General features: G+C 60.7%; 1 protein-coding gene across 2 annotated transcripts; it reads right to left on the bottom strand.

Moving 5' to 3' along the window:
* Positions 1-3,234: 3,234 nt before the first annotated feature.
* RBPMS (RNA binding protein, mRNA processing factor) lies at positions 3,235-13,499 on the bottom strand. 2 transcript variants are annotated; one of them, XM_086611958.1, is made up of 7 exons: positions 13,434-13,499; positions 7,513-7,590; positions 7,117-7,155; positions 6,897-6,959; positions 6,002-6,152; positions 5,035-5,165; positions 3,235-3,297 (listed from the first exon to the last, which is right to left on the bottom strand). In XM_086611958.1, exons 1-7 carry the CDS (start codon positions 13,497-13,499, stop codon positions 3,235-3,237), a joined length of 591 nt encoding a protein of 196 aa, XP_086468084.1. The 2 variants fall into 2 exon arrangements, with proteins under 2 accessions (XP_086468084.1, XP_086468086.1); XM_086611960.1 differs by having other exon boundaries at positions 13,437-13,499.
* Between the last annotated feature and the right edge of the window lie 891 nt (positions 13,500-14,390).

Below are 14,390 nucleotides of genomic sequence, written 5' to 3'. Positions count from 1 at the left end.
ATTGATTTCTTCTCATGTCGCTTTTATCAATCCCACTTTTTACAGAAGACCTCAACGGGACAGTTTTCCGTCGTGCCATCTCACCCCCCACCCTGGCTTCGGCAGCCGGAATCTCAGCCGCCTTTTTTTTGGCCCACCCACAGAATGAGAGGAAGGAGGAAGAAAAGGGTTAACGATGTTTGACAGGGCCACGGGCACCCTGTGTCTTCACAGGGAAACCGGCAATGGCGAAGCCCGGCCGGCGGCGGAGCTCGGTGCACCCGAGGGATGGGGTCAGGCAGTGGGGAAAGGCAATGAAAGGAGAAGAGTTTCGTGCCTCCTTTAGCAAACTGAAATCTCTTTGGGGTTGGGGTTTGGTTTTGCTTTGCTCTTTCTTTTTCCGAATTCCTCCTGGAGCAAGGAGAAGGAGAGACTAGTACATCAAGTGGTCTCTTTGCCTGGATGCCATCTCTCTAAAGATACAGCCCCAAGGGTGTTGGCAGCCTCCCTTCTTGTCTTGGCACGTGGAAACGCTACGCAGGAAGCCACCGGACCAGCATAACCTTGCCACCAAAGCCCCAGTTCAGCCCAGTGCTTTGGCGTAATGGTAAGCACCTAAGCCCCTCGGCTCGCTCGGCACGCGCGCCCCACCTCGAGCGAGCCGGGCGAACCGAGGCTTCCTTGGTTTTTTTATCTCGTACAGCAGTTTACGTTGCCCGTAACAACTTCAAGCAGTCATGGCAGGAGGAGGAGGAGGAGGAGGAGGCAAATTGTCACCTTGCTACATGTGCGGGCTGTCTCTGCCCGTCCCTGATCCGAGCCGTTGTACCATGCCGAAGCTTTGCACAGCAAGCTATTACCATAGCCCTAAGGTAAAAACAAAAAAACAAAACAAAAAAAAAACACCAGAAGAAAGTTGCTGATTGTCCTGCCTGGTTGTCGTGTGGTACGACCGGGAAGAAATCTGGGTAATACTGGAAGCGTCCGCAGACATCTTGCCGACGCAGCCGGAGCACGAGTCCTACAAACCCCAAGCGTGCGTCGCCGACATCCGCGTGCGCGTGGCCGTCGTGCCCTCGACGTGCAGCTGGCGGGGCAGGAAGGGGATGGAGACTCTTCGTTACACGCATTCGGAAGTCAAGCACGGAACCTGTGGTCCGACCCGGTGTAAGATTGTCCTATTTAGGAGGTTTGGTACAAAAATACTTGCTCTAGTTTTGCCTTTTTTTTTTTTTTTTTGGAATCTGCTTTCCTATGGTTCCGTTTGAAAAGACTTTTCAAACACTACAGCGATGCCTGTCAAACCATGCTTTCAGAAGTAACACGCTCTTTCTTACAAATATACAGTGTAAAAGAGGAAAATATTATTATTACTAGGTATGCTTTTTGTTTTTTCTTCTAGGAGAGCAGATGTGTGATAGAGGCTGTGGGAAAGTCTTGGAGGAATCCAAACTTGTGTGAGGTTTTTGGGTTTGCTTTTTTTTTTTTTTTTTTTTCAAGCCTGTAACAATAGAGAGAGGTGTTAACAACAACAACCACCAAAACGCAGCTGCGATTTTGGGCTGAAGCAGAGCAGAAAAGGGGCTGTGGTTAATCTCGCTTTCTTGGTGGGGAGGCTTTGTGGGGAGAAGGAGGCTCTTTTTGGAAGGGAGAGCAGCCCGCTCCAAGAGCATTTGTTTCACTGGGAAAGGGCAAGGTGGGAAGTGCCAGCGGGGAGAGCCGGGGCTGTCGGCACCCCGGGTCAGTCGGCCAAGCAGAGGGGAAGGACCCCGCTGGTCCCAGAGTTTGCCCCTCCCAATGGCTGTAGCCCCTGGGATTTTAACTGAGGAGGCACCAGCTGGGAAGCTGAGAGTTAAGTTGGAGTTGAATTTTGTGCTTAAGAGGAATTCAGTCTCTTGTTGATCCAAGGCAGGAAGCGAGGACGGCGGTGAGATGAGATTACCGGGAGTAATTCAAAGCCGAGAAGCATTCCTCGGCTCTCGAAACCCTCGCCCCAGATAACGATGATAAAACGCGGCAACGGCGGAGCCGTGCCTCGGTGCCGCAGCGGGCGCAGCGGTGCCACCCTGCAGGGATCGATCCCAGGGACGCGCCCGCCTCGCTGCCCCTTTCCTCAGGGACATGGTGTTGGCTTCCTCACCCCTTTACCCCCTCCCCAAAGCAGTAAATCCCAGGGGGCTGTGTCCAGCCGGATGCCGTACCGCAGCCTTACCAGCACACTGTGGTTTTGCGGAGAGCGCGCCAACCCAGTAGCCGCCTTGGAAGACTCCGTTAATACCCACAAGACTGACTGTAGGCCACCATCACACACCTGAGACCTGCGAGAGGACACGGCGGAGGGTCAGGGACACCAGGACACCGAGGTCGGTGTGCTGCCAAGAGGGTTTGTTTTGCCGTGGTTGGGGTTGGCGTTTCCCAAAGGGGTTGTTTGCAGCTTAACCCTGCCCTGATGGGCTCCACGTGGTAAATACGAGGAGGATGTGGATGGGAGAGCTGGGGCGGCAGCAAAACCCTTCGCTGGGCTGTGCCATAGCCCTTCCCGGCTGGAGGAGCGTGGTGGGGAGCCAGGAGGTCCCTGACCCTCCATCCTCACCGCCCATCGCGGCAACCGGGGTTGCTGCGGGCAGGTGGACCTGTTCCGAGAGGTTCATTCATCTCCCCTTCCCAAATAAGGGAAGCATTGGCACACTCTGTATTTTGGAAGAACCACTGGTTCCCAAAGCTTCGCCGCTCCCTGGTTTTATCTGCTGGGCCTAAAATAACCGGTAAAGGCTTTGCAGATCCAAGTCTCAGCTCGGCTGCAGCCGCTCCTCCTGCCCTCCTGGGATGCGTGAGTCTCGTGGCCACGGTGCAGGGCCGCGGGGGCAGGGCGCACAGGCAGAGCGGTGGCCCAGGAGCGCGGGCAGCGGGTGCTGGAGCCTGGCTGGATCCGCTGATCCAGGAGGTGGGTGCGAACGCAGCTCTGGGATGGTCAGGGCAGGCTGGGATCGCAGGGCAAGCGATGCTCCGCATCCTCCGAGCCTCCTTCCCCTCTTCCATTCCAATCCCCTTTGTTTATTTATCCTGAGTTATTTGCAGAGTGTATCTTCCCGACCTCCCTTGCAGGGCTTTTTCGGGACCTATGGTGCCTGCCAGAAAGCGGGCATAGGGTCTGGCCCCCCACCCTGAGCTGCTCAGGGTAAGGGTGGAGGTGGCCTGCAGCCCACCGTGCCAGCGCAGGAGGATGGGAGCGAGGAGGTGGCACTCACCCGGCATTCAGCAGAACTGACGGGACTTCCAGCCCTGAGAACCAGCCTCGGAGGGAGGGAGCCAGCGCATCTGCAAAGACAAGACGGGCACAGGGTGAGCGGGGGGGTGGCCACCTCTGAGCTCCACTTTCCCAGCCTTCCCCCGGCGCAGGGAGGTCAAAACACAAATCATGCAGCCATCCCAGCTCCAGTTCGGCCAGTAACACCGACTGGGGCCGAGTGCGGAGCCGGGACGGCAGCACCGCGGTCTCACCAAGCAGGAGGTGGGTTCATCCCCTCTTAACACTGGCAAAACCCACGTGAGACGGACAGGAAAACATCCACCCACCCCAGAGCCACCGCTTTCCCAGTGAGCTGCGGCTGCCCATCACACGCCAAATCCCGTGGGTGCTCGGTGTCCTGCCGGATAACGCTGCGCCGGCCCCACCATCCTGAGGTTCCCTGTCCCACCGCTCTCTGCAGGACCCAGCTGGGGAGGCCACCCTGCAGCAAGCAGCTGCCATTTGGGTGGTGACACCCCTCTCCAGCATCCCCCACCAAACCCACCGTGCCGGGGGACAGGGAAGGGCTGCGGACCCCAGCAGGGGAGCGCTGCCGGATTCACCGCAGCACCCAGGGGCTTGCAGGAGGGAGGTGCGACCAGCAGCCCCTCCGCCACGCTGGCTCCGTAACCACGGCAGATCATGTTTCTTGTAACACTGTCCACCACCAGGTCTCAGCCTGGGTTTCCCCTTGGAACCCCCTGACGTCTCCGTTTCCTTCGCCGGCCGTTGTCCCGGCCTCCCGAGCAGCGCAGGTGCTGCCTGTTAGTGGTTATTTGACAAGGCGAGTACGTAGCTGCAATAATATTTACCGCCGCTCTTCCTATAAACAGCAGGACCCGAAAAGCCGGAGTTTCATCCAAAGGCTGCGGCTGGTTCGTACACCGAGTGCTTTTCCCTGTACTCCCTCTCCAACCAGTCCCCAGCTGCCACCATCTCCCAGTGATGGTGGTTCTGGATAACCCAGCTTGATCCCGGTGGGCCAGGGCCAGAAAAACCTGTTGGATGCGGCTTATCCGGCAAATCTTGTTTCCATGCGCTCGTTTCCTCCTGCTCGCCACGACGCCGGAGCCAGCAGCAAGGAGCAAAAGCTGGGATGACATCCAGCACGGCTGCTGGGGAGGCAGCTGCCTCTTCCCACCCCACACTGGGGGTTTCTTCCTGGTGTCCCCGCGACACCGCTCCGGGAAGCATCCCAAAGGCTGGCACCACAAAGAAATCCTCCGCCACCTCTGTTTCCACTTTTTCTCTTCTTTTTCCCCGGCTCATCTCCCCGGGCAGGTGGTTAATTTTTAACAGCTGGTTAATTTTTAACGGGGGCCACTGGCGGTAGCAGCCAGCGGAAAAGCTCTTCATGACAAGAGCGCCTCGCCAATAAAAGATGGATCCTCCGTTGGTGCTCCGCTTGCCCTCTCCTCCCTGCCACAGTCGCGTCGCTTCACCCCCTGCGTCCGGCAAGCCGCATCCCAGGGATGCTTGCGGGGCAGCTGGGCGTTTCGGAGAGCCGGCAGCCGGATGGGGCGGTTCGGTACCAGGAGCATCCCCCGCTCCCATCCCTCCCTCCCCGCTTGGCGAGAGCAAAGGTGGGAAGGCGGAGAGAGGTGTCGGGGCTCTCGGCTCGCTTGGGGTGCCATCCCGAAATGTTGGGGCAGAGGGTGCCTGTTAGCCGGGCAGAGGTTAGTGGTGCAGCAAAGCACCGACGGGAAGGATGGGAAGGGGGGTTCCGGGGTGGGTGAGCGCAGTGGTGGCGGATGGGTCCGAATTACCTGGGCGTGCAGCGAAGCGGGATAGGTGAAAGCAGGAGGAGGTAGAGCAGGTGCTAACTCCGCTGGGTACAGAGGGTACGGCCCCCAAACTTCAGGACTACTGGGATAAAGCGCAGGCACTGTGAGCTCGTCTGCAAGAAAAGAAGAAGGAGAGTTAACGCGACACGCGCCGGCCACCGGCACCGCCGCTCCGTCCTTCCTTCTCCCCCAAAAGCAGGCGGGAGCGGAGCTTCCTCCAGAGAAGCACGACGTGCCGGTGCCGCCGGCGAAAGCCGACCCGCAAAGCCAATGAAGTCGCCCGCTGGGAAAACGCGGGGCTCGGCCAGCGGCGAGCGATGCTGTGGGGCTGAGTGCATCGTCTCCGTGAGGTTTAATTACTCCAGGGATCCAGCATCAGCGGGCACGACGGAAAACGCGCACTTGTGCGCACGGCACAGCAGCCAGGCGAGGAACCGGCATCCGTGTGGGAAACGCTCTTCCGGTAGCGGAAACGGGTACGGCGCGCTCGCGGCAAGACGTCGCTGAGGTCCCCGCCGAGACCCCCGGCCACCGCTCGGAAACTGCCTGGCTCGGTGAAGCGGTGCCACGCAGCCGTGCTGAGCTGGACGTCACCTGCCCCTGGGTCCTCTCCAGCCCCCTTTGGGGACCCCTGGTCACCAGCCGGCACGTGCCACCACGCTCACGGCAAACGGGCGCTGCCGCTTCCAATCGGACCCGGCGTTCCCCATCGCCAACCCCTCGCGCCATCCCTGCTCCCTCCAGCATCCTGCGCTGGGGGCCCGGCATCGCTACACCCACCCGGCATCTCTGCCTGATGTCGAATTGCCCGAATAAAGGGTTTTCCCAAGGCGAAGGAAGATGGGGACAACCCCCGACACCTGCCACCCCCTCAAACCCACTGGCACAGTGACAGGGCGGGGGGGGAACCATGCCAGGCTCCCTCGGGAGAGCCGGAGCCGGTACTTACAGGGCTCCCGGGCGATGAACTGAGGTACGGCGGTGGGGAGAGGCGTGCTGGGGTTGGGGGTGCCCACCAGCTTGCTCTTGGCCATCTTGGTGTTGGCCTTGGCGAACTCCAGCCGCAGCGTCTGGGGGATCTCGGGGTCGAAGCGGATGCCCTGCGGGAGAGAAGGAAGGCACGGCGGGTGGGCGAGCACCGCTGCCTGCCAGCCCCGCACCAAAAATAACTTCCAATTATTTCATTTATTATTTTTTTCTCCCTCTCTCTACGACTTCCAGCCTTGCAATGAGCTAATTTGCCGGGCCCCGAGGCAGCTCACATTCCTCCGGCATCTTTAGCATCGGCACCATATTTGGCAGTCGGCGTCCCGTGCGGCCGAGCTCTTATCCAGAGGGATTAGTGGAGCCAAAAAAAAAAACCCACAAGTTTTACATTGAAAACGAAGACATAAAAAAAAAACCCAAAACAACCCAAAACCCGGGGAGGAATTGGAGAACCAGCTCCATGTGCTTCTCCCCATGACTGTTTTTCAGGAGGTTAACGCCGCAGAGGTAGGAGGGAGCCACTGAAGAAAAGTGGAATTTGCTTTTATTTTTCCAGCTTTGGCTGGGATTTTTCCCGCTAAAGAAAGAGGAGAGGCTAGGAATGGCATCTCTCTCCGACTCGTATCTGAGGGTCTAATCTTTGGGGCTCAAGCCCTCCTGGATGGCCCTGGGAAAGGGAGAGGGATGCAGCCCCCCCTGGGAGGGAGGATGCAGATGAGAAGCAGCCAATGAAGATCGGCTGGAGGGATGGGGGGGATGCAGGTCCCCGGGACGGAGCAACTGGGAGAGTATCCAGGGACGGGGAAACGGAGGGATGAAAAACATGCCAGAAAAATGGAGCGGCCGGGCACACTCACGTTCAGCGCGTTCTTCGCCGCCTCCGCCTCGGAGCGGCTGTCGAAGCTGACGAAGCCAACGGGCTGTGGAGGAAGGAGAAGAGGCACCGTCAGCTGGGCTAGTGGGGAGCAAAGTGGGGGACACCCCCCCCCCCCCCCCCCCACCCCCCCCCCCGGGGACCACCCAGGGAAGGGTGGGAGCATGGTGTGGGATGCTCCCCTCATTTTGAGCGGCTCCTACCTGCTTGGAGGTGAGTTTGATGAGAGACCCTTCGTAGCCCTGCAAGAAAATAATTTTAAAAAGTTTTTTTTTGTGGAAATCCCTGTGATTCAGCCACCCCTCGGAGAGGGAAACATCCCATATCCATCACCCGCAGCCCTACAGCTGGGGGGTATCAGAGGGAGGGGGTTTGCCGAGGCTCAGCACCGGCGTGGGGACTCGGTGCCGCTGGATTTTTGTAGGGGTGCTGGGTGCCCAATAATACTGTCCTTTGTGTTTGGGGAGAGCCAGCGTCGCAGCTGCAGGTCTGGGAGGGTGAAAGGACCACAGAGGTTTCCAGCCAACGCTCCCAAGGTTGGTGGGGCCATGGGGATGGGGCAGGGGGCCAGCCCCCTTCTCCCCTCCCCTGTCTGGTACCTTAAAGGGTCTGAAGAGCAGGTAAAGTTCCCGGGGTTTGATGTCCAGAGGCAGCCCGCTGACGAAGAGCGTCCTCACCTAGGAGAGAAGAAAGGAGGTTCCTGGGGATCTGGGATGACGTCAGCCCCAGGGGAACCTCATGGGCAGCTGAAAAACCTTAAGCCACGCTTAGGAGACGCAGCGTTTTCAGGAAGGGTGTCCCCATCCTTCGGGTGACGGCGGAGCAAGCTGCTACGGCAACAATGCCTGTTGTCTCTGTTTAATTGCAGCAGCTCATTAAGGACCGGGAGAAGCAAACCCCAACTTTTCCTCCTGGAGGAACGGCCCTGGTTTGGAAGGTGGGGGTGGTTGTAAGCAACCTCTCCCTGATATATAAAAATCACCTTTTAAGGGGTTTTAACTCTTTTTTTGGGGGGACTTTTGAGCCAGTCCTGCTCCCGCAGCGTCTTCCCAGCAGGCAATCCATAGGATTTGGTGGCTGGAGCTTATTTTTTCAAGCACCCAAATGCCTTGTGAGAGCTGGTGCAGAGGGGCCAGGCCAAGGTCACCCCACTCCTGGGTGCCAAGCTGCTGGATTTGGGCTGAAAGAGGGGAAAACCTTGGTTTGGGTTTTTTTTTTTTCAATTTTCTTTTTCAGCCATGCATCCTGCCCACCCAGTTCCCAGTATTCCCAGTAACAGCCAGCCCAGGCCTATCCTCCTGCTGACATCTCTTCTTTCTCTTGCAGATAAGGTATCTACCCCCATCTCCCAGCCTGGGAGCAGCCAACATTCCTGCTGTGTGTAACAAAACCTCTGGCTGACCCCTATCTGTTAAATAACAAAAGGTACCAGGGACATATAGCCCTTGCGTCAACAACCCCGGTGATGGTCCCCATCCCCATCCCGGTGGGTCCCCATCTGCATTGCTGCGGGTCCCCATCGCTGGGTGCACGGGGGCTGCCAGAAAACAAGCTGGCCATGAAGGCAAGGCCATCCTGATCTCGACTCCTCTTGGGAAGCAAGCCCTGCTCTGGCCGGGAAAGGATGCTCAGGGCTTTGCCCAGAGGGATGCTGAGAGCTTCCAGGCTGGATGGGATTGGCAGAGGCACATCTGCAGCCCTTCCCGAGCCAGGGCTGCAGTTCGGGACAGCCCAGTAGCTTGTCACCTCTACTGGGACCAGCCAAGGTGGGCTGGAAGCCCCCCCAAGGTGCCTTTGGTGACCCCCACCACCTTTCTGCCCGTCTTCTGAGATCAGAGGATGCTGGAGCACCCCGAGGCATTCAGTGCTGCACCATCTCCTCATGGCGTCACTGCCCGAATTTCTCCCGGCAGGGGCTGGGGAGGGATTTATCCGGCAGAGCTCCCCGTCACATCCATGAAATTCAAGGTAAAGAAGGCAAATTATCTTTCCCTAGGGAAAAAAAAACATTCCCCTTCAGCCAGGTCTGGCTGAGCGCTGCTGCTATCCGGGGAATCAGCTCGCCAAATTCTTCCACCCTCACAGCCGGCTTTGCCTCCCGAGCAGCCGGAGCATCCCGGCACGGTCCCCTCCATCTCCATCATCCCTCGAGCCTCTGGTCCTCCCCAGTGCTCCAGCTTCTCTCCTCTCCCCAGGAGCCACCTGCAACACCAGCGGCGTCGGCAACCGCTGCGGGGAAGAATCCGCCGCCGCTTTGCCGCGTCCTTGAAATCCAAACCCCCGCCAGCCCGGCTCGCCGGATCATTTAGCCCCGTAGCCGCGCGGCGGAGAGATGGGAGAGATAAAACAAGAGCCCATGAAACCCTCCGAAATTTCGGCCTCGCAAAGGCAGCGCTCCGCTCCGGTAAGGACTTGTTTGCTTTGAAAGTTCAAACGTGGGTCGGCCAAGTTTTCAACCGTAAAATTATACAGCGGCGAGCGGGAGAGGGAATAGGGCTCCGAAGGATCCTCCGGCTGGTTTCCAGCCCCAAAAGGATGTTTTGGGAGTTGGAGGAGATACACGGTCATGGGTGCTCCCCATCTGCACCCCACAAAAGGGTTCTGGGGGTGGGGGGGGCTGGTGTACCCAGCTGAAGGGACGTTTGAGTAGGTCCTACGTAAACAACGTCCTTTTGCTGGGCTGGGTAACCAGCAGGTGGGACTGGCAGAGGCAGGGAGTGTCCTCGGGGATGATTCCGGGTGGGTTGGACGGATATCCTTTTGCCAAGGGGAAGATTTTTGAGGCGGAAATATTCCTCCTGCCCTTAAATGGAAGACGAGCCGCAGGGAGCTGCTCCAGGCTTTCCTGTGCCGAGGGATCCCAGGGGCTCCGCCGCCATCCTCTTCCAGAAACTATCCCCAGGCAAAATCCTGCCTCCAAGGAGGTTGGGGGAAAATGCCTTCGCGGAAAAATGTTCTTCCATAGGGAAAAACGAGGCGAGACGCCTGTGTCGTGGGACGGGGCCGGACTTCCCACCCCCCAACAAGGATTAAGGGTGCTCGAGCGTGGTGGTGGTGGGATTCCCACAGCCCAAACGCCCCCTGTTTAGGACAATTCGGGCTGTTTCGTTTCAATTCCGCTGCACAGACGTTTTTCAGAGTTGCTTCCTGGCGGAGCGTTCCTCTGTCTCTCCTTCTCGTTAGAATTCAAGGGGAAAACGAAGGTTTCTGCCAGGTCCGAAGTGGCAACGTTGGCTCTGGGAAGCCGCTGGCCGTGGGCACGGGACCTCGCAGGTGACCACAGCCATGGGACCGCCCGAGGAGCACACCAAGTACCCCTTTTCCACGGTCCTCATTCGCTCCTGCTGCTGCATCCCCACAGCTCCCACGTTTGCCAGGGCTGCCAGATCCCACCTCCGCCACCGTGCTCCTGGTTTGTCCCCTCCTGGCTTTTATCGTCCCTGCGGAAAGTCTTCTCCTAGCCCCTGCTGCTCTCCTCTCCCTGGGCAGCCATCTCCATCCCACTGCTGGCGCGTCCATCTCGCCTCTGCTCCACGTCCCACTGTCACCTTCTGCTGTCCCCGAAATACCACGTCCCATCCAGGACCAGTTTAAGGGATGGGGGGGAGGGGGGCCAGTTTGCTGGGACGGTCGGGGCTGGGGACATGCAAGGAGAGGTGAGGACTTGGGCCAAGAGGTGGCTGGGGTCTCCAGACCACAGCTGAATGACGGTCCCAGCATGGAGAGGTGTCTGGTGGAATGCCTGCAGCCCTCCTCCTCTTCCTCACCCTCTTCCTCTTCCTCACGTGAAGCCACAAGCCAGGTTTGTCTCCTGAAGGGAAGCGGGGCACCAGGAAGGCATTCACCAGCCTCGGATCCCCATCAGATGGTGGCACCCCGAAGGATGCCAGATGTCCTGAGGGACGCCGGGTACCCCAAGGGATGCTGAGGGATGCTGAACACCCTGCTGGCACAGTCATGCTCCCCTACCCCTGCGCAAACCACCCCCAGTAAACGTTTAACAGGCCGGGGGTGGCCGGAGAGGAGAAGTGGAAGGCGTCCGGGTGATTCATTCCCGAGGCATTTAATCGCCTCCTTCAAGCCCAGCTCCCCCCGAATCCGGCACCTTTTCAGCAGAGACTCGCGTTTAATTCTCCACCAGCCGATTAGCCGCTTGACTGCCCGCTGCTGGGGGGGCACCGGTGGGCAGCCGGAGCCCGGCAGGAGCGGGGAGGCGATGGCACGGGGCTGCGACGGAGCCACAAACCAGGGCGAGCGGAGCTTTCCCATCCTGCCGGCAAAACGGGGCGCATTCCAGCCCCGCGGGGATTAGTCCTTGCGTAAATAACTCCCGCCGCTAACGGAGCATCCCCTTCGCCTGGGTTCGGATTCCCGGGGCCGTCTGCGTGCCGTCAACCCGCAAAACTCCCCAGCATAAACAAGGTTGAGGCCGAGGGATTTTGGCTCCTCCGGCTACTGGGGATGCGGGAGGAGGGGGGCTCAGCCTCCGGCCCCACCATCCGTAGCCGTTTCTCCAGAGTGGCAACCCAAGATCTGGTGGAGAACAGGAAGAGAGGAGCGGCCCTCGGGGAAGAGCCGAGACCGGAGCTGCCGGGGCTGGAACGAGGAAGCGGCAGCGGAGGAAAAAGCAGCCAGAAGCCAAGGGAGCAGATGGGGGATTGCAACAGAGCAGAGGAGCAGGGGGCACGTACGGTCGTGTGCGTGTGTCCCCCGCCCCGGGGCTCCATCCCAAACGCTCCGGACCCCGCGCTTAAAGGTGGAAAAGAGCAGAGGGGGATGTGGCGTAGGGGCCACGGGATCCAAAGCTTATTCACTCACTGGGCACCTTCCCACCCAGAAGCCAGCCCTGGGGTCCCCTCCCCACATCCTGGTACCCCGCAATCTGGCACAGGATGGAGGACGAGGGCCATGAGCCGGGTTCTCCGGAGCCGCTCCGCTACCAAATAAGGCCTCCGTCGAGCCTTTTACATGCCGTTCTCGCCCGGCCGGAGTGACGTGACCTCCTTCCCAAATTGTTCTGCCCCCCCTAACCAGGCTCCTCCGTGGGGAATCCCCCCGGCTCACAGCTCCCCTGCGCCAGGGGCGTCTCTCCCTTGGCAGGGGGAGGCGAGAGGGATGGGGAAGCCACCCCGGGGTGCCAGGAGCAGGTAATGGGACTCCTGCCAGCCTGAGGAGGAGGCAGGAGGAGTGGGGCCGAAGCGGGGGCTTGTCCTACCTGACAGCACCCCAATCACCATCCCAGGACGGGCACTGGAGCTGAGTAACCCCCTTCCTCTGTGCTTAAGCAAATACTCAACAGCACCAGCTTTTCCAGCCAGGGCCGGCGAAAAATTCCCACCTGGCACTGGAGAAGCCTGGCTCACAAGCACAATGGCCATCGCCCTCCCAACACGAGGGACCCTGGCACCTCCCAGCCATCCCCTCCACGGACTCCTCATGTCCTGCATCACCCTCCCCGGGCAGAGCCGTGTCATGAGGTAGGGGGGTTCCCAAAGGGCGTCAGCACGATGGCCGGCACCTCGTTCCCCGGATCCAGCTGGCAGCAGGGCGAGGGCTGACCTCGGGCAACGGGGCTCCGTGGACGTCTCCCACTGCCACGTCCATCTGAGCCACATGGCACCCGCAAGGACCCAGCAGCATCTGCCCTGCACCCAGCGAGGGTGCCAGCTGAAAAATTCCCTGTTATCAGAGTGCTTTGGGAAACTTTGGGAAGTTTCAGGCCAGAACCGCCTCTGGAATAAAAAAATCAAAGTAGGCGAGCAGATCTGCAGCGTGTCCTGGTGTTTCTATCACCCAGAGAGCCCACGGAAAAGCCAACGGGGACAAGCCGGAGCGGCCCAGAGGGTGGAAGGCGAGGAGGAGATCCTGCCTGCCTGCTCTCACCGTCCCAAAGTCCAAATTCCCATCTCAAGGTCACGGGCAAAACCAGGAACTTGGCGGTTGCAACGGAATCAACTCGCTCCTGTCCCCGCGGCGGGTTTTTCTCCCGTGGGGACGAGAGCGTTTCGGACACCTTTGGGGTTAGACCCGCTGGAAGAGAGACGAGTCCACCGGGCGTGTGGGAGTCACCGTCACCCCGCAAGCCACCCCGCTGCTGAGCACCGGTGCTGGGGGCTGGGGGTGAGGCTGTTTTGCCCCCCGCCACCCCGGGGAGCTGCACATCCTGGGTGGGGGTCCCCTGGGTGAAGCTCTTCCCCGGGGGGGGCAGAGGGGTGTTTGCGGGGAGACCCGAGGGGATGCGGTGGCCCCGCCGGGTGTGTGGGGGGGAAGTCCCCGGGAGCGGGGGATGCGCTGCCCACCATTCGTTTGTGTGTGCCCCCCATAAAAACAGAATCCCAGGCACCTGGGGCCAGGGAAACCGACGGGACCCCCTCGGCACCGACCCACCCCCCGCGGGGGTTGCGCGGGCACCCGCGGAGCGCAGCCTCCGCGGATCGGGGGTGCGGACGGCTCCGGCGTCCCCCTCCCCACTCTAATCCCCGACGCCCCCCGCCCGCAATCCCCCACATCCCGCCCCCGCTACCTCCTCCTCGGGCAGCCCGGGATCGGCGGGGCCGCCCTCCCGGTCGGCGGGGAGGCTGCTCATGGTGCGTTCGGCCGAGCTCCTCGTCCCGCCGGCGGCAGCCGCGTCCGGGGCGGGCGGTGCTGAAGGCTGGCCGGCGGCGGGCCGCGGGGGGGGCCGGGGCGGGGCGGCGGGGGCCGGGGGAGGGACCGGGCGGGGGACCGGGGAGGGCCGGGGCCGGGGGAGGGACCGGGCGGGGGAGGCGGGAGGGGGACGGGAGGGGTGATGGAGGGGAGCGGGGTGGAGGGGGGCCGGGGGGGGTGATGGAGGGGAGCGGGGTGGAGGGGGAACGTGGGACACGAGGCCCGGGGCACGGGAGGTGGGAGAGGGGATGCGGGATGCAGGGCTGGGGACACCAGACACAGGGTTGGCGACACGAGTCTGGCGACATGGGGGACAGTGCCAGGGACATGGGACACAGGCTGGGGACACCGGATACAGGGTTGGGGACACAGGACACAAGGCTGCGGACACAGGACGGAAAGCTGGGGACATGGGAGACAGGCTGAGGACACAAGACACGAGGCTGGGGACACGGGATACAGACCCACAGACACGGAACATAAGGCTGGGAAGATGGACATGGTCCTGGGGACACAGGGGACGAGGCTGGGGACATGGGGGACGAGGCTGGGGACACAGGACACAGTTCCAGGGACACAGAGCACAAGGCTGGGGACACAAGATACAAGGCTGGGAACTTGGGATGCAGAGCTGGGGACACAAGTCATGAAGTTGGGGACACAGGCCAAGGCTGGGGAGATGGGACGCAGTCCTGGGGAGATGGGACACAGTCCCGAGGCTGTGGGGCAGAGGAAGGGACAGTGCTGGGGACACAGGACATGGGCAGGGGGATGCAGGGGCAGGGCTGGCCGTGGGGCACGAGGGACTGGCTGTGGTGGGAGGGAGATGACA

Source organism: Tauraco erythrolophus, chromosome 5 (assembly GCF_009769465.1).
Source record: "Tauraco erythrolophus isolate bTauEry1 chromosome 5, bTauEry1.pri, whole genome shotgun sequence".
Classification (NCBI taxonomy): domain Eukaryota; kingdom Metazoa; phylum Chordata; class Aves; order Musophagiformes; family Musophagidae; genus Tauraco; species Tauraco erythrolophus.
Note: the sequence above shows the minus strand (reverse complement) of the source record. Positions and strands in the feature narration are given on the sequence as shown.

Coding starts and splice junctions, on each gene's coding strand:
- RBPMS (XM_086611958.1), bottom strand. CDS start 13,499: ATGAGCAGCCTCCCCGCCGACCGGGAGGGCGGCCCCGCCGATCCCGGG. Junction 6,960..7,116: donor TCAAACTCACCTCCAAGCAG/GTAGGAGCCGCT, acceptor CTTCCTCCACAG/CCCGTTGGCTTCGTCAGCTT. Junction 5,166..6,001: donor GTTCATCGCCCGGGAGCCCT/GTAAGTACCGGC, acceptor CTTTTCTTGCAG/ACGAGCTCACAGTGCCTGCG.